Source organism: Pogona vitticeps, chromosome 4 (assembly GCF_051106095.1).
Source record: "Pogona vitticeps strain Pit_001003342236 chromosome 4, PviZW2.1, whole genome shotgun sequence".
In the NCBI taxonomy this organism is placed as follows: domain Eukaryota; kingdom Metazoa; phylum Chordata; class Lepidosauria; order Squamata; family Agamidae; genus Pogona; species Pogona vitticeps.
In genome coordinates, this window is record NC_135786.1 from 70,804,534 (window position 1) to 70,823,208 (window position 18,675).

General features: G+C 44.5%; 1 protein-coding gene across 2 annotated transcripts in view; it reads right to left on the bottom strand.

Moving 5' to 3' along the window:
- Window positions 1-18,675, bottom strand: part of DHCR24 (24-dehydrocholesterol reductase) — a 48,374-nt gene that overhangs the window by 18,652 nt on the left and 11,047 nt on the right. The window contains exons 1-2 of one of the 2 annotated variants that reach the window (XM_020799630.3): window positions 2,968-3,842; window positions 947-1,102 (exon numbers count right to left, since the gene is read on the bottom strand). In XM_020799630.3, coding sequence (XP_020655289.1) covers window positions 947-1,102; window positions 2,968-3,198 — 387 coding nt within the window. In that variant the 5' untranslated portion in view covers window positions 3,199-3,842. Of the gene's footprint in view, window positions 1-946; window positions 1,103-2,967; window positions 3,843-18,675 lie in introns of those variants that run through there. The other variant, XM_078392911.1, reaches the window with a different exon arrangement.

The window sequence follows — 18,675 nt, forward strand, 5'->3', positions numbered from 1 at the left end:
AGAGGCAGGAAGAGTGCAGTTTTCTTATCCACACTTGGTGCTTCTGAAACTAGCTTGCATTCAGTGAAAAATCTTATTACTCATCGTGCTTAGCTGAGCAGGATGATTTTTAAAAATCAGCCAAAAGCCTTGTGACTCATCTGAGAGTAACGTTTAAAGGGGTAGCTACGTTGATGTGTGTCAGTGTGAAGAGACTGAGAACCTGGGGTGTATGAAATATGAAATTCAGTTGCTGGACTCTTCTGTGAGCCTGAGAAACTAACTTCACAGGCAGAGGTCAATGTGGAAAGGCACAGTTCACAGTTTCAGCTCAACTTCTACTATTAAATATTTCAAAGGAAGGACTGAGCAATGATACTAAAACCAATCCTAGCCTTGACCAACTTACTGGGGTTTTATTTTATTGCAGTGTTTGTACATGAGAGTGTTAGCGACTACCTTGGAAAGTTGGCACATTCATTCTCAGTTGCCCAGCCTTGGGTATTTCTTTTTGGGGTTAAATTTCATGGAGCGCCTTTAAGGAGACTAGGCAGGTGATGGGAATGAGCTGGTTCCAGTTAACTTCCACAGTTTTTGCCATATCTGCCTCCCTCTCAGAGCTCCCACCCCAGGATAAGAAACAGCAGTGTAGCAAAGCAGCAGCAAAGACAGAAGCTTGACTGGAGAACTGTGACATCCAGCAGCTACAACTAAAGCAATACAATGCAAACCTCAAACTCACCAGATCTGGCATCTTTAACACTAACAATTTGATTTCAATGTCAGCTTTTTTTTGATCACAACCCACCTCCTCACAGTCAAGTGAGCCTCCTAATCTTAAAAGTGTCACAAAACTTCTGTTTTTGTTACACAAGAATGGTGTTATGTTGGGTCCTTCTTGAGTCTGATTAATTATGGAAGCATGTCTGTAGAGCCAATTAAGATGTAAGACATCCTTCAAGCTTACCTGTCTTTCAGTGTCCACCTCTAAAACATCCATTAAGTTGATTGTTATGTTTTTAAGAGTTTTCTTATACTTTCCAACACGAAGAGAAACTGTAAGCCAGCCAGGGCGGCCTGTGCACATATATGTTTTTTGGCCTTCTTTTTTCCATTCTCGTACCTAAAAGAAAGGTAGATTGACTCAATCTCCTTACATTTAATGGATAATTATGTTCTTTGGCTTGAAGCTGTCTATAAGTAATACATCATTAAACATGTCTTCAATTTAGGAAAATTAGATTTTTGGGCTAAAATCCTATATATATATATATAAGTATGTAGGTATGTACTTTATATACATACTCTCTTTCCTGGAAATAATTCCCATTTCATATGAGGTAATTTCAAATAAACACACATTAAATGTCAGACAAAAAGGTGATGGAACCAGACTCTGAAATGAAAATATGTAACAATATGATACATCATTGCCAGTAAGCAAAGACGATACTGGCTAGATAGACAAACAGTGTGACCTGACAAAAAGCAATTTGGCATGTACCACCTAATAATTTGATCCTTCTGGTCCAAAATATTAGACAAAGTTAAGATAGTGCTGAGTTTCCCAGAAGTGCCCATATTTTAAAAATGCAAACATGAACTTGGTACTTCAGTCAATATTACCTTTGGTGTGACTACACCTGCAGAGAATTATCTGAGTCTGAATCATCACTGCAGGAAAGATTTCCCCAAGCAAATACTAGCAGAAGCCTAATAACAAGAGTGAGTCATGAACTACATACATGGTAAGTGGGCAGGCTAGGAGAAAGGGGATAAAAGGGTCTCTCGTCTCCTTTGTAATCACAATAGACACCAAATGAGGGAAGAAGGCTCCTTGCTTATGCCTGGCATACAAATGAAGCTACCTGTCCCTATATACATATCGGGCAAAAACAAAAGATAAAAAAAGACAAAAATGTTGTGCCTGGTATATTTTAATGTACACTTCTGTGGACCTTCTATGACCACTTCTGCAGACATATGAGGTGGAATACAGAGATCGCACAGTAAAACATTCATGCAAGTATCTAAGAGATAGTGGTGTAAGGTTGTTTTTCATATGTGCAATGGTTTATAACTCATGTTGGTCTTCAGTTCTTTTAAAGCCCTGTAAACATTCCAGCAAGAGACACAAAACCAGTCTTGCTGGAATTTTTCCAGGACTTCAAAAGAACTGAAGACCAGCATAGGCATTTTGCCTTTTTGTTTCTACCTGATATGGTTGCACAGCTGAATGTGGCTACCTCTTTTAAAAATGTTCCTCTAAGATTACTGGCTAATGTTTTGAGGCAAAAAGGCTAGAAACTTTCGAGGTCTGATTTACCATGGTATCCTAACACAAGCCACATAAGGACTTTGCTAAGCCACCGTTGGATTCCAGTTTGTCCAAAAGAGTACTGAGAACTGAACAGATTAAATACAGATGGCACTCTCCAAACAAGTAACAGCTTTGCAAAAACAACTAAAAATCATCATCATCATCCAATACTGGTGTCAGCTGACACTGGTTCTTGCAGCAGCTATCCCTTGTGACTTTGCAAGGCTACAATCGTTATGTAATTATTATTCCTTTTGCCTGGAGAAGCTTGGTATTGTTAGGCTGCAACACCTATCAATCCTCACCAAGGTTGGGGGGGGGCCCTCAGGCTGATGGGAGTTGTTGTCCAACAGCACCAAAAAGATCATTGTTGCCTACTGCTCCTGTAGATAGGTGGCCTAAATCCCTATGATGCCAGCAACAAAACAAAAAACAGCACGTTATCTATATTAGAAAGCTTTGGGGGGGGGGAACAATGCAACAACCAGAAGATGGAGCCAGAGAACGCCAGGTACCTTTGCTGGTGGGAGCAAATCAGGAGAGTTTGATCAACATTAAGCGGAAAAACACACACGTGTCCAACATCCCCACCACAGCTTCTTGACCCCCCCCCAAGGGTTTTCTTCTCTCGCTTTCCCCCACGCCCTCCGTTCTTTTCTTTTCATTACCTGCGCCTGGATGTTGAGGACGCGCAGGTGGTGCTGCCGGGGAGCGCTGTGGAGCTTCTGCACCAGCCAGGCGCGGACCTGATAGTAGATGTCGAAGAGGACCGAAAGGGGCAGCAAGAAAAGGCACACGAAGACCCAGCGGTGATGGATCAGCACGTAGGCGATCCCCTTGTAGCGAGCCCAGAGCAAGAGCAGCAAGAGGCCGACCCCGAGGGAGAGCAGCGGCCCCATCCTGAACCCCCCCCCCTCTGGAGACCCGCGATTCACACGTTCGCGGCGGAGACCCGGTTCTTTCTCTCCCCCCCCCCGCTATCGCCCTGAAACGCCCACCACCGGTAACGCAGTCAAGCACTGGCGCCGACCCGCAAACAGCAAGCGCTCCGATAACGGTCCCCGTTTATTGCTTCCCGGGAGCAACCACCTGTTTTAAGGCGCCGCGCCCTCCACAGCCTCACTTAACCCCTCCTTCTCCTCTTGTTACGGATCGTAGTTCTGCCTCGTCCCACCTTCAGTCTCACGTTCCCGCTTTCCGAGCTCTGGGAGGTCCCTGCCCTTCTTTCTGGTTAAGGGGCGGCCAGCGAGAAAGCCCTGCCCTCCGAGGGACCCTCTGCTTCACATACTCAAAAAAAGAAGTGCATTCGTCAGAGAACGTCGAAGCTGCTCTGTTTCGTTCTCTCTCTCCCCCCCCCAGCTCCCGGCTAGCAAAACCGTTACACGCGTTCTTTTTTTCCGCGCATTCAGCGGACCCGCGTCCCCGCCGCCTCCCCTTCCCACGACGTGCCTGCCTCGCCCTACGGACTCCTGTGAAACGCCGGCCGCCCCGCGACCCTTGCCCAGCAGGACGCGAGGACCAGCCCACCTCTCTCCCGGTTGGCTGAGCCGGCCCCTCGGCCGTGAGGAGAGGAAGAGGGTCCAGCCAATAAGGCGGCGCCGTTCGGATCGGATCAGTCGCCGAGCGGTGGGATTGGCTGGACCGGCCCAGGCCGGCCGTGGGCGAGTGGGTAGATGGGCAGGGCGGGGAGAGCAAGGAGCGGAGCTGGCGTGCGAGTGGAGCTGCGCTGCAGGAGCGTGAGCTTGCCCCGGCCGGCCGTGGCAGGCGGGCTGCCAGACTTAATAGTGGTCATCGTCATCTTCCATCGTAATCGTTATCGTTGGTTTTATAATTCCCACCACTCAGGTCGCCGTTGTCATTGGTGGCCCCCGTTCCTCATCCAAACCGAAAGACCGCACCGCACGTGTGAATCGTGGCAAGAACAATGCGAGGGCGGGTTGCACGTTGGGGTTTGGCCCGCTCGTGACTGTGGCCTGAGGCGGCACTACAGGACCGGCCCCGCCTTCTCTTTCTTGTGCGACTCATCTCTTGCTCCTCTGGAGGGGAAAAGTCTGCAGCCTTGGAGAGAAAGGGGGGTCCGCGATCCGCTGTGTGGCAGGGGAAGATCCTGCGAACTTGCCAGAAAACTTGCCAGTTGATAGGAACCGACTTTTCTCAGACGTAAACACATCCCATTGGGATCAGGGGTAGGTAGGGAAGGATTCCAGAGAGGCACGTGCGCCGCCCCCTTCTCTATTCAGAAAACCAGCAAGGCTTCCACCCAGGACCAGGGTCCCAGAACTGCAGTTGGCATGCTGGGAGGAAATAGAAGCCAGGCATTATTGGCGCAGCACGCATGGAGGGCACCCTTTCAAGCCACGTGCTAGCTTGTGGCACTTCGCCTAGAGAACGTTGTAATCTTGCCCCTGTTCTCTGGTAGGATGGCTTGGCACGAGGCAGACCATCTGCAAGCTCTGGGTGTTCGCCATGTCAGATACAATGCCCAAGTACAGCTTATGCCTGCCTTGTTGTGAAAGCTTGAAAAGCACTTCGGCATATTATGCAAACTTGAAAGAATGGCAGCAGTTGGCAGAGTTCCTGGTCTGCGCCACTTCAGATTTCAGTGAGAAACCTTAAAGAAGCTCCTCTGTAGAAAGACGGCAGCTTCCTTGCATTTATTTATTATTTAGTTGTTTAAAATATTTTTTTACCCCGCCTTTCTCCTTGAAAAAGGACCCAAGGCGGCTTACAACATTGAAAAACAATATTTGAAGTTGAAAACAATGAGTGTACAACTGTGGTTAACATTATTAAAAGACAGTGTTTAAAGCTTTGGGGTTTTCCCCCCTAAATAAATGTGGATGTGTTGGTCTATGAAAATGTGAGGGTAACAATTGAACATTTCTTTTAGAACTATTGAATAAACAATGATCATGAACCGGAACATAGCCTTTCTCTCCTCCCTCCAACGGGGTGGGAAGGGGCTTCCATTCTTCTAAAACCGAAGGGTTCCCAAAACTCGAGTGCCATGGGCCTGGCTGCCTGACAGGTGGCCATTCTTTCACCCGCGCCTCTCCCAGGATGTCTTCCTGTTTGGGCCACTTCCTGCGTTCCAAGATCTCCCAGGTCCTTTCCACTCTGATCTTCCTCATCTCCCACACTCGCCATTCACTCCTTTCCCTTCTCTCCTGTTCCACTCTTTCTTTCTCCTCTCTTAATCTCGTCCGCCATTCTCTCGCCTCTGCTTCTCCCCAGTAAGACGGTCCAAGGGGAAATCACCGCTCTTTTTCTATGGTTGGCTTCCTCCCTGGGTACTTTCCGTCTCCCACTTATGGGTCCAAGGATCTTGCAACCAGATCCATTCCCAAGCTGGAGGCAATGTTTCTTCCTTCCTATCTCTTCTCTTTCCCCTGCTTCTAACTCCTCTCTCCCCTCACTTCCTTTTTCTAACTGCTCTTCTCTTACTCCCATCCTCCCATGAGCTCTGGGACAGTTCTTCCTCTTCCGACCCCTGGAGGGACTCCTCTGAGGTTTCCTCTGCAGGCATAGTGAGTTCATAGTCCCCTTCTCGCTCTGTCTCCTTGGGATGGATGGTGCTCCAACAAGCAGTCTCACCTCTTGGCTCACAGAAAACAAATCTAGAACTAGACAATATCTCTATTAGGATCAACCAATTATTGCACACATGTGCAAGCTTTCAGATTCTGCAGAATTTCTGACTAGACTGGGTGGTGCAAAAAACTAAGAGTAGAAAAGCCTGTGAACATATCTTCTGCAGTTACACACGAGGTGCGATCAGATGCGCATTTGTCAGGTCTGCTCTGGGGATGGGCTGTTTCGCTCTGTTTTCTAGTGACCACATGATGTACAAGTAATTGCAAACCGGCCCCTCTGTGATCCATATCTACCCATCTCTCTTAGAGGCCCTGCCAGGGACTGTTGTTTTTTTTAATCCTCTATTCTCTACTTACTTACCCAGCTATTATTATTGCAAGAGAGTACAGCAACTGATACAGTATTGTCCAATAGAGGAAATCAGCACCCATAAGGTAACTAAAGAAATTGTTTACCAACAAAATCCCCAAACAAAATGTAACTTTGAAACTGGGCCTCATATCAATCTGGCACAGATACAGCAGACAGTTTGCTTTTCCTCTGTGTCAAAGTTGGGAAAAATTGGCAAATGGATTCACAGTATAGTTATGATTTTTCAATGTAAAGTTGTTTTGCCCACTCATCCCAGAAAAACCAGACATTGAAAAGACTTATCTTGAAATAGACTGATCAGTCCCAGCTGCCCTTTTTTATTTGGAAGGAATACAGGCACTGGAGTGGGGGGGGGGGTAAAACTAATTGGGAAAAAAGCCATTTGGGATGGGGAAAACCTCTGGGTCTCTTTTTTATAAACTGGTTATCAGCACCAATGTTCTAAACACAAACTTTGACAGAAAGGGGGGGGGGGAGAACTGAACTTTTGACAGTGCCAGTCAAGACCAAATTAAGGAGGATAACTTTTAAACTCTTTCCTTGCCAGACATTAAAAAGAGTTTCCATTTCTGGTGTCAAAATATTTTAAACAATATTTAGAAAATCAGAGAATAAATACTCAGAAGTTCACTCGTTTAAGTGAAATTACTGGTTTTTTGCTTTGTTTTCTCTTGTTAAGTGTTCCTCTTTTCCTACTGCTGCACCCCACTTTTCCCAGCATTATAGTTTATTCTGGCCACTTCTGTGTTTTCATAGTATATGCATGGTAGGGTAGGCTAAGGTTACTCATTTTTGCTCAAGTTGAGAGTTCAGTCTTGACTTGATTGAGCATCCAATTTCTGCTTTTCTGACTTGTCTTCCGATACAGCATTTAAAAGGAGTTGATTTTTGTCTCTTTTTTTCTTTACTACCTTTCTTTCACATACTATGGATGAGTTTGACTTTGCCTTCCGGTAATTCTCTTTGTTAAATCCAACCTCTCCCTTTTTTGTTATTTCAAAAGTTATTTTAGAAAGCATGCACATAACACGTCTGTAGGGCTTTTGATCTCATACAGCTTATCTTTCTCAGCTTGCCTAACTTGAGGAAGGAGTTTGGAAATTAGAACATAGTTTTCTAGTCTGCAATCTGCAGAGTGGGTGTGCCAACATTAACAAGCACCCTCCTGCTCCTTCGTGCATGTGCACGAGCATGTGTGCGCCCACGTGCATGCGTGCGAGTGCACTTGTTTGCACATCTGCACGAGCGAGGGGGTGCCCCACTGTCCCCAACCAGTCTATGGGGTTAAAAAGGTTGGGGACCACTGTAGACTCTACAGCAACCTTGGGCCTCCAGATGTTCTTGGACTACAAATCCCAGAAGCCTTCATCACCAGCTCTACTGGCCAGGATTTATGGGAGATTAAGTCCAATAACATCTGGAAGCCCAAGTTTGGGGACCGCTGCTCTACAGGATACCCTCTTTTGTTCACTATCATTTGCACTTCCTGAAAAAGAGCCATGACAATTGCTTTCTGTCTGGGTAAGAAGTGGTTAACTGATAAAAAAAAAGAATCAGCTTTTGGGATTTTGTCTTGCATTATGTCACTTTGTAAATGAAGTAACATCATGCAAGTGACATCCACTCTGAAAAGGCTCAACCCTTAGCCACCTTGGGTTCTTTTGAAGGAGAAAGGTGGGATAAAATATTTATAATAAAATGAAAATAAATGAATAAATATATCCATTTAATTTATTAGCATCAGCTCATAGTCATAGAATAATTTACTGGAAAGGGGCATGTTGAACTTTAGCTGGAGAAACCTGAGATCACTTGAAAAGGGAAAAAGAAAGACCACAATCTGTCAGAAACAACTTATATTTGCTAATTTAATACAGTAGTTTCCAGGAATATGTTTTCTCAATGTCAGGAAAAAAACACTTCCTTCCAAAGTCAATAAACTCCTTCTAAAATCTTCCATCCTCTTAAGGAATAGGTTTCTTTCATAGCTAATTGCTCTTAATTACACATTCAAGCATGTGTTTGTGTGTTCTGTGCCATCAAGTCAGAACCAGTAACACTACTAGGGTTTTCAAGGTAAGTGAAATATTTAAGGAGTGGTTTTACCAGTTCCACTCCCCCAGTGAGTATCAATGGCTTAGTGGGGATTTGAACTTTGTTCTCAAGAGTCCTACTCCATCACTCCCTCCACTATACCATACTGGGAATCCATTCAGGCATGAGCCACCCAAAAACACTCTGCATTACAAAAGAGCTTATACTGTAATTATGTATTTCCCAACTAGTTACTGGGAAGAGTGCCACTGAATTTGAAGGAGAAAGGGAATCCAAAGGATAATGGTGGCAGATGATCAAAATGTGAAGGTTCCTTTAGCTCTGCCAGCCTGGCATGTCCACACCACTATATATCACCTCTACTCATTTTAATTGGCCTTGGTTAGGAGATCCTCTTGATGGATTGTATTTCTCTGTACTCCTAATCTACCTACTAGTGTGTATTTCTAATCCTCTCATCGTGTTAATAACCTAAAACAGATGGGTGGGGGAACCATGTCAAATAAAAGGGATTACAAAGATCAAAGTGTGAAATTCTCTGCTTTGTTCCTTCCCTTTCTCTTGCTCCCATTCTTCTTGTTTCATTATGTTATTTTCACGGTAGATAATTTTATGTGTTAAGACGCACAGGTTGAATAGGTAATCATAATCCATTCTGATAATAATTACATAATTACGTGCTGTGCTCTTTCACTTTTTTGACTGGTGAGACTGCTTTTCTGTGGAAATAGGTCATTGGAGGCTTTTTGTTGATTTGTCAGAAATGTCATACAAGATCAAAGTGTAGGTGGATAAATATTTTAATGGGCCAACTTTGCTGCCTGTCACAGCCCAGGAGTAATTCAAAAACCTAAATACAATTTCAGAGTCTAAGGAGCCAGTAATGCCTACAGAAGGGGCACAGTGTTTGGGTCCCTGCTCAGTTACCTTTACACTCAACATGTTGGAGACTCCCAACTTCAACGCGTCCAAGACCTGTCAAGCCTGAGGCCTATGAACCTAGCTCAGAGCTTAGAAAAGTTACTTTTTTCAGCCTATACCTCTCAGAATCTCCCAGCCAACATGACCATTGGTTTTTAAAGCTGTGGCCTAAACACATGAACATAGGTAGCTGTGACGTAGCAGGCCACTCTGATGTCACTGCCGAGTCAGGCCTCTCAGAATGCCCACCACACTACTTCACACTCGCTGCCACCAATTGTAATGACTACTTAAGAAGGACAAAGGTTTCCTTCAAAACAAAACAGGTTTATTGAAATAACCAAATAAAATATGTAAATCACAATTAGCTAATCAAGATGTCAATCACTGTATCTTATTTAATCAATCACAGACTTTCTCTCACTGAATACGTAGGCACACAGGCCTCTAAACCAGCTCTTTCTCTCTCACACTCCAGATCTGATCTCTCCCACTCTCTTCACACCCCTTTTTCTTTTAGCTCCTCCCCCTTCAGCCCCACCCTCCGTCACCCCATTGGCTGATGATTCACTGCCCAGCTGTGACGGACAGGTGAGGTCAGGGCTGCCTGTTACAGTAGCATTTGACGCTGTGACTACACAGTGAGGGAAATGTGAATTTGCTTGCATTCACTCACTGTGAAGCCACACTGGGGAAATCAGTTCTGTTCAGTTTAAGTAACCACATGGGGGAATAACAACAACAACAACAACAACAACAACAACAACAACAACATTATTATTATTATTATTATTATTATTATTATTATTATTATTATTATTATTATTATTATTATTATTATTATTATTATGATTGATTGATTGATTGATTGATTGATTGATTGATTGATTGATTGATTGATTGATTGATATACTTCCCATCTGGCAGCTGGGGCCACTCTGCGTGGTTTACAACAGATTAATAACAGAATAACAAAATAATACATATACAACAAAATAATAATACAATAGGTTAGTACCATTACTGTACCTTGAAACTGGTACAGAAGTGAACAGGAAGCCAGTGTAAGGTGGCCAGGGTGGGGGAGATATGTTGGTATTTCTTTGTCCCACTCAATAATCTGGTTGCCATGTTCTGGACCAGTTGCAATCTCCGTAGCAGTCCCATGGGCAGTTGCACATAAAGGGCATTGCAGTAGTCTAACCTCAAGACTACTGGTGCATGAACCAGTGTGGTGAGGGGCCCGGTGTCAAGGTAAAGGTGTAGCTGGGCAACCCACTTTAGGTGGAAATAAGCGGAATGGAACACAGATGCTACCTGTGATGCCATTGATAGCATTGGGTACAGAAGTACTCCCAAACTACGCACCTCATCCTTTGTGGAAGGAGTCACACACACACCCCGAAAGATAGGGAGGCACCCAGATCACAGACACTAGGGGCCCCCACCCACAGGATTTCCATCTTGTCCAGATTTAGTCTTAGTCTGTTTTCCCTCATCCATCCCAGCATCACATCCATGCAGCGCTCAAGGGATGGGGCAGCATCCACTGCAGAAGAGTGGAAAGAGAGATAGAGCTGTGTCATCTGCATATTGGTGACACAGAGCTCCAAAACTCCTGATGATCTCCCCCAGCAGCCTCATATAGATATTAAATAGCATTGGGGAGATGATTGACCCCTGTGGGATCCCACAATTGAGAGTCCACGGAGTGGACAATATCTCCCCAAGCTGAACTCTCTGGGAACAGTCCTCCAGCAAGAATCGGAGCCAGGTCAAGGCCTGGTCACTGATTCTCAATCCCGAGAGCCTCCCCAGGAGGATTCCGTGGTCAACAGTATCAAATGCTGCTGAGAGATTGAGAAGGACCAACAAGGATGTTCTGCCCCTGTTGGCTTTCCTCAGGAAGTCATCTTGCAGGGTGACCAATGCTGTCTCCATGCCATGACACAGCCTGAACACGGACTGGAATGGATCAAGAGCATCGGTCTCCTCCAGGAGAGCCTGAAGCTGGTCAGCCACACACTCTCTCCACCAGCTTGCCAATAAAGGGAAAGTTGGTGACTAGAAGGTAGTTGTTAATATCATCAATCACCAAGTTGGGTTTTTTTTTTTGATCAACTTAATGAGTGTCTCCTTGAGGGCGAGGGAAACCCTGCCCATTAATAATAGCCTCTGCCCACTCAGTTGTTAGCAGCCTGGCCACTTTGAAGACCCAGGCCGGGCAAGGATCTAGTGAGGAGGTGGTGGCCCCGCAGCGATCAAGGGCCCTGTCAACCTCAGCTGACGTCACAGGCTGAAATTGTGTTAAAATTCTGGGCAAAGCGATGTGCTGGACATCTCAGCTCAATCCACTGATAAAGAGGAGCTATCTAGGTCCTGGAGGATGGCCTCCACTTTTTGTTTAAAGAAGGCCAAAACTGAGCTCACGACCCGGGGTTCAATCCCAGGTAGCTGGCTCAAAGTTGACTCAGCCTTCTATCCTTCCGAGGTCGGTAAAATGAGTACCCAGCTTGCGGAGGGGGGAGGGCAATGTGTAGCCTGCAAAATTAACTTGTAAACCACTCAGAGAGTACTTGAAGCACTACGGGGTGGTATATAAGCAGCACGCTTTGCTTTGCTTTTGCAAATTAGTCACAGAAGATGCTACTGGGAGGTGAGGCCTGTCACTGTGACCATTTCCAGAGAAATCGCATACAGTGTGGAACAGTTCTGCTTCATGGTCCTAAACTTCGCTTATCCGGTGAGTGAAGTAGGATTTTCTTATAGCCTTCACCTTGCCTAAGTAGATATTTGACATGATTTTAGCGGCATTTAGGTTATTTATTGTCAGGACCCATCTCCAAATGCCCTCTAGCCTCCTCCTATTATGCCTCAACCCCTGCAGCTGTTGATTATACCAGGCAGCTGGCCGGGGTCGAGAATGGAGGGGGTGTTTAGGAGCGATCATGTCAGTTGTCCTGGAGGCTAACCACATACATTCATCCACCAGAGCATTGACAGGAGCGCCAACAAGATCAGTCGGTATCCCCCGCATTGCACCTTGGAAACCAGCAGGATCCAATAGCCTGCTGGGGTGGACCATCTTAATGAGTCCTTGCTCCGCGTGGGGGGGGAGTGCTGTTGAGAGGTGGCACCATTACAAAGAACTGCCTTAACAAGCTGCAACAAAGCTTTCCTTCCTCAGTTTCCTCATTTTGTTATCTTTAAAAAAATCTTGCTGCTGCAGAGAAGCTCTGTTCTTAAGCTGCAAAAAGGGGGGCGAGAATATTGCCCATTGAGAAAACTTTTGCTGGAGAAAAGACTGTGCTGGCACTGCTTTGTGTATGTGTGTGCATGACTCATCCTCTCTAGAGGTAAGAGGAAAACAGTTTCAACAAAGCACCACTTTGTGTGTATACATAAAGGAATTAGCATCTGGAAATTTCCTTTCAATGGTGTCACTTTGTGAATGGTAGTGAGCACAAAAGGGTATCCTGTTGACCATCTTGATGGCTGCCATTGGTGTTGTCACCATTCAGGCTGCCCTTTGTTATGTAAAGCTTGGCATCCTTTTCCCTGCTGGCAATGTGGGCATGATATTGAGCAATAATATCAGCCCATTCCCTGCTTTTTGAATCCTGGGTACAGAAGCGTAATATCCCACATTCATAATCTGTAGGGGTTTTTTTTTTTTAATTAGGCCTTGTTGGAACCAAATTCTTGTTGGGCATCTGTCTCAGAAATCAGCAATCTGTTTTACTGGTCGTCTCAATCCATGTTGGTAAATATGGCCACACCAAGGGAGGCCAAATGGGTGACAACAGGGAACTGGGCCTTTTTGGTGCTGGTCCACAATCTTTGGAATGAACTACCAACTGAGATATGCCAGGCGTCTTCCCTCCTGATGTTCATGAAGTTGGTGAAACCAGAATTGTACAAAATTGCCTTCAATAACTGCTCCCTTGGATGCTGTTTATATTAATTTTTAAATATTTTGTCTTTTCTTGTTCTTTCCTGTTCTTTTTGTATGAATTTTAAACCTATGCCTGTGAATCACCTTATTTTTAATGTATTGCCACATGGGGTCTTGTGGAGTTTTAAGTCTTAATCTGTAAACAGCTGAGAGCAATGCTTGCACTAAAGGGGCAGCATGTATGTATTATGTATGTATGTATGATGTATGGAAGTGACAGCTGGACCATAAAGAAGGCTGACCGCCGAAGAATTGATGCTTTTGAATTGTGTTGCTGGAGGAGACTCTTGAGAGTCCCCTGGACTGCAAGGAGAACAAACCTATCAATTCTGAAGGAAATCAACCCTGAATGCTCACTGGAAGGACAGATCCTGAAGCTGAGGCTCCAATACTTTGACCATCTCATGAGAAGAGAAGACTCCCTGGAAAAGCCCCTGATGTTGGGAAAATGTGAAGGCAAGAGGAGAAGAGGACGACAGAGGACAAGATGGTTGGACAGTGTCATCAAAGCTACCAACATGAACTTGACCAAACCCCAGGAGGCAGTGGAAGACAGGAGGGCCTGGCATGCTCTGGTCCATGGGGTCACAAAGAGTCGGACATGACTTAACAACTAAACAACAACAAATGTATGTATGTATGTATGTATGTATGTATGTATGTATGTATGTATGTATGTATGTATGTATGTATGTAAGTAAATAAATAAATAAATAAATAAATAAATAAATAAATAAATAAATAAATAAATAAATAAATAAATAAATAAATAAATAAATAAAAAATAGTTATTTATTACAAAAAGTTCAGTGTCCTCACAGGGAAACCGAAATATCAGTTTGCAATGAAGCTTATGAGTTTGCCTTCCCTTATACATAGTCAGATCATTCTCCTATTTAGTCTTCTTGGGTTGGAAGTATTTATTGTAGCTGTCTAAGTCTGGGATGGAAACTTTTGGTTCTCCAGATGTTGCTGGACTACAGATTCCTCTGTTGCTCAATACTGACTATGCTGATGAGAGATGCAGAACTCATCTGTAGAGGAAAAGGTTGTCCTCCTGTCCAATTTGACACGATTTTTAGCAGCAAGACAGGGGTCCCCAACCCCCAGTCCGCAGCCTGGTGCCAGTCTGTGGCCATGGCAGGACCAGGCCGCAGAGACAAATCTCCTGCCCCTCTGCACGCACCCCACTGATATGCATGGACCACCATCTGCACGCACGGGTGCCTCGCCCCTCCGCAAGCACGCTCTGCCCCTCCACACATGTGCACGAGCGCACCCCTCCATGAGTGTGCCCCACCTCTCTGCACATGCACACAAGCATGCCCCACCCATTTGCGAGTGTGCCACCGCCCACCCGTAAGTGTGCCCCTATGCACGGACCCCACCCCCCTACTGGTCCACGGTTCAGAAAAGGTTTGGGGCCACTGCTCTTAGATGTTAGGTAGAGCTATTTTCCATTCCTTGGGCTGTAGATTCTTTGAGCTGAAGTATCATAGACTGAACCAGGGATTGCCCACATAGGGAGCCCCAGTTGCCCCACCAAATTGTTCAACCACTCAGCAGAACAGGGAATAGAAAACAACAAGCACTATTCTCAATTTTAAACATACAGTAGAGACTTTGTTGTTAATTTTGTCACAATTTTGGGACCAGTCCCCATCTTATCACATTTCCTTTAGCACATCCAAATTCACTCGCTTTAATCTTTGCTTTCAGCTAGCAAAGTTCTGAAGGATACCAGAACTGCTTAAGACAAGCATACATGCTATGTTTGTCTATTTGAGAAAATATGGTTTGATCTTGTGTGATCCACAATTTATCAAACTGGGTTTCTCCTGGTTAAAGTGCTATAGCTGTGCAGATGACAGTTTGCAGGCATCAGCAGGGCAGAAGCAAAGAGTTATATTTGCATGAAGTTCCAACAGCAGAAGCTACCTTAAAGTGCTAACAAGGTGCTAATTGACAACTTCCACTTCTCTCTTTTTTTTTTGCAATAATGTGTTCTGGCACGTAGCTGAAATAGTGTGTGTGTGTTTTCTTTTAAGAAATTGTATGGAGACTAGGGGCACTTGGTCGAGAAGAACTGACACTCTGAACTGAGTGCTCTTTTGTATCAGATCAGGTGATCGATCACACTGGCAGAAAGTGGACAAAAGTGATGTCAAACTGATCAGAACAAATTTAAACCACCTCTGCCATCTGAACAAAAATAAATAAATAAAAAGATGATTCCCTGCTCAGAAAAGACAGTTCCACAAAAAACTTTCTTTCATTGAGCTTTATATTAAATAATCATTGGTATCAATTCAAATTCATCTGTGCCCAATTCAATGTAAATTGCAGGGTGACGGGTCAATGCAGTTGCCCCCTGAGTATGTATGTTGTAGGCACCTTCCTCTGTCAAATTGTATATCGTCAGGAGTGTTGAGATATATCCAGCAAAAGAAAGAAATTAGAAAAAAAGGAGAACATTTTCAAAGTGAAAATAATATGGGGGGCTAGGAAGGGCAAGCATGCCTTGCTTGCCACATTAATCAAAATCATCCAGTGTTTGTCTATTTGTGGCATTTATGCAGCTATAATCCACACAACAGTAACAGAAGGGTTAAAAAGGGAACTTGTTTGTCAGATCACATTATTCAAATGATCCGCTTCTGATGTGAAAAATCAACTGGATAAAAAGACTATCTGGGCCCCAAAGTCCCTGAGTTTCCTTCCCAGACCATAAAAGTTTGGTGTGATTTTTTTCATAGTTCTTCTTGACTGTTTCATTTGTTCCCATGTGGATGAGAAGAAAGGGATATGCATCCATGGGTTTTATGAGTGATGGCAATCCATCTGTCACATCCCTAATCCAGCCTCCTGGGAGACAGCACACATGGCCGGTCCATAGATCTTCTTGCCATACTTCGGTTTCAGTTCCACATGATATGGGGTCTCCTACTACAACTACTCTTGTCTTCTTTTTATGGGGTGTGTGTTCAGTGACTTTGCTTGGCTGAGCTTCAGCCTTTCACTTGTCCTCCTGTATATCTTTCTTTGCATGCTCCTTGGCCAGACTCCTCTTTGAGAATCTAAACGTGATTTTGCATTTCCATCAGAAAGGAGTATCTTCTCCTTCTTTTGTTCCTAACTGTGACCCTTTTCCATAGTGGTTCCTCCACTATGTTTATTCTGTCCTTAGCATTTTCTTCCTCTGCTTTAGCTTGCTGATCTTCCACCTCCAGTGTCTTGGTTGGCTGCTGCTGCTGCTGCTTGGGAGTTGTGTTTCCACTTGCTGCCTGTGTATGCCACATTGTTCTCAGGTACAAACACAAACATTGCATGCACTTTGCAGATCACCACCACATAAGTGTCTCCATGATCCCTGTTACCTTTTTCTTCTTTTTATGGGTGCCGTTTCTTTTGTCTGTCTTGAAGGATGCTGGGAAAGATAGACTGGTCTTCTGAAATTCTTTGGTGTGTTCCAGTAGCCAGCATGTGTGCCTCTTCCTTTTTGGAATCCAGCAGGAACATCAGACATTTCTCATTCCATATAGGGCAGTGGTCCCCAACCTTGGGCCTCCATATGTTCTTGGACTTCAACTCCCAGAAATCCTGGCCAGCGGAGGTGTTGGTGAAGGCTTCTGGGAGTTGTAGTTCAAGAACATCTGGAGGCCCAAGGTTGGGGACCACTGATATAGGGTATAGATCTTTTCTGCAATGTCTTGAGCATCCTTTTGTTTGCATGGGAAATTAATGCAATGGTCCTATAGTTTCCATATTGGTTGTTGTGGGTTTTTTTGGGCTCATTGGCCATGTTCTGAAGGTTGTTCTTCCTGACGTTTCGCCGGTCTCTGTGGCCGACATTTTCAGAGGACTGGAGTAGGGACTCAGTCCATGCTCTGTTGCTGTTTGTTGGATAGTTGAGTATTTATAGCTGTGGGAACAGCTTTTGTCCTTTTCAGGAGATAGGGTGATGATGGTGACCAGCGTGTTTTTGTGTGTGGATGTATTGTTGTGACAGGAGGGAGAGATTATCTGTCACTGTGATTGATGGGTGTCTTTAGCTGGTCTTTTTTGTGCAATGATTTCTGGTCCTTGCGGCTGGTAGAGTTCATTGACCTTTAGCAGACTGTATTTTCCAGTGCTGGGAGCCAGGCCTTATTAAGTTTTAGACTTTCCTCTTTTTTTGTTGAAGCTCTGCTGGTGCTTATGGATTTCAATGGCTTCCCTGTGCAGTCTAACATAATGCTTGCTGGTGTTGTCCAGTATTTTGAAATAGAATTTCATGTTCAGCTTGTTTTTAGGTCATGTTCAGCTACTGCTGATTTTTCCGGTTGTTTTAGTCTGCAGTGTCTCTCGTGTTCATTGATTCTGGTGTGAATGCTGCATTTTGTGGTTTCAATATATACCTGTCCACAACTGCAAGGTATCCAGTATACTCCTGCAGTGGTGAGGGGGTCCTTTTTGTCCTTTGCTGGCCGTAACATTTGTTGTATTTTTGTGGTGGGTCTGAATACTGTTTGTAGGTTGTGTTTTTTCAAAAGTTTCCCCATGCAGTCCGTGACCCCTTTGATGCATGGCAGAAATACTTAATTTGTGGGTGGCTGTTTTTCCTCTTTGTTTTGGTGTTGTTTTCTTGGTTTGATGGCTCTTTTGATTTTGGCATCTCCTTTTGTGGAGACTGGAATGTAAATGGAATGTTTCAAGTCTGTGGGTTATTGTTTTGTTTTCCATATTTGTTTCATGTTCTTGCTAGGCAATTCAGCCTCTGTAGCTTGGAACAGATTTATCAGTATTCCATCTACCCCTGGTGATTTATTGCTTTCAGAGCAAGTTTCACCACATTTAAAATGCAGTTTCTACTATATCTTATCAGAAGCCTCTACCAACAGAACATAATTAGGGTAAGGTGTGGAGTCGATGGGAATCTATCAAACCCCATTCAGGCAGAGTGAGGGGTTTGCCAAGGTTGTATTCTGGTGCCTGTGACAAACCCAGACCTACTGGAGGATGCCACAGTTTCACTAAGCTGCCACCAACCATTCCCTGTAAGGAGTCACACAGACCAGGAATGGATTTTTAACAAATAAAGGAATAAGGTTTATTTAAAATAACACACAGGGAAAATAAAATGATCAAGTGAATAAGATACAGTAACGTGGCTTAGTCTCAATCATACATACACTAGTTTGGTTCACACAGAACGCATTTAACTAAAGCACAGACCCTGAACCTATCAGTTCTGGCTAACCCTACAGACACCTGAACCTATCATGTTGGTACTGACTGACACACAGTAGTACCCTGTCTGACACACAGACTCCCACACCAGCTTCTTCTTCCCAGCTGCTGCTTCTTCTTCCCAGCTTCTCCTCCAGCTTCTCCACACAAGTTCCACATATATATACAGTACAGCCCCTCCTCCTGATGTCCCGCCTTCCACTCCCCATAGGATGGAACTTTCCCTCCAAACCCATGACAGACAGGTAAC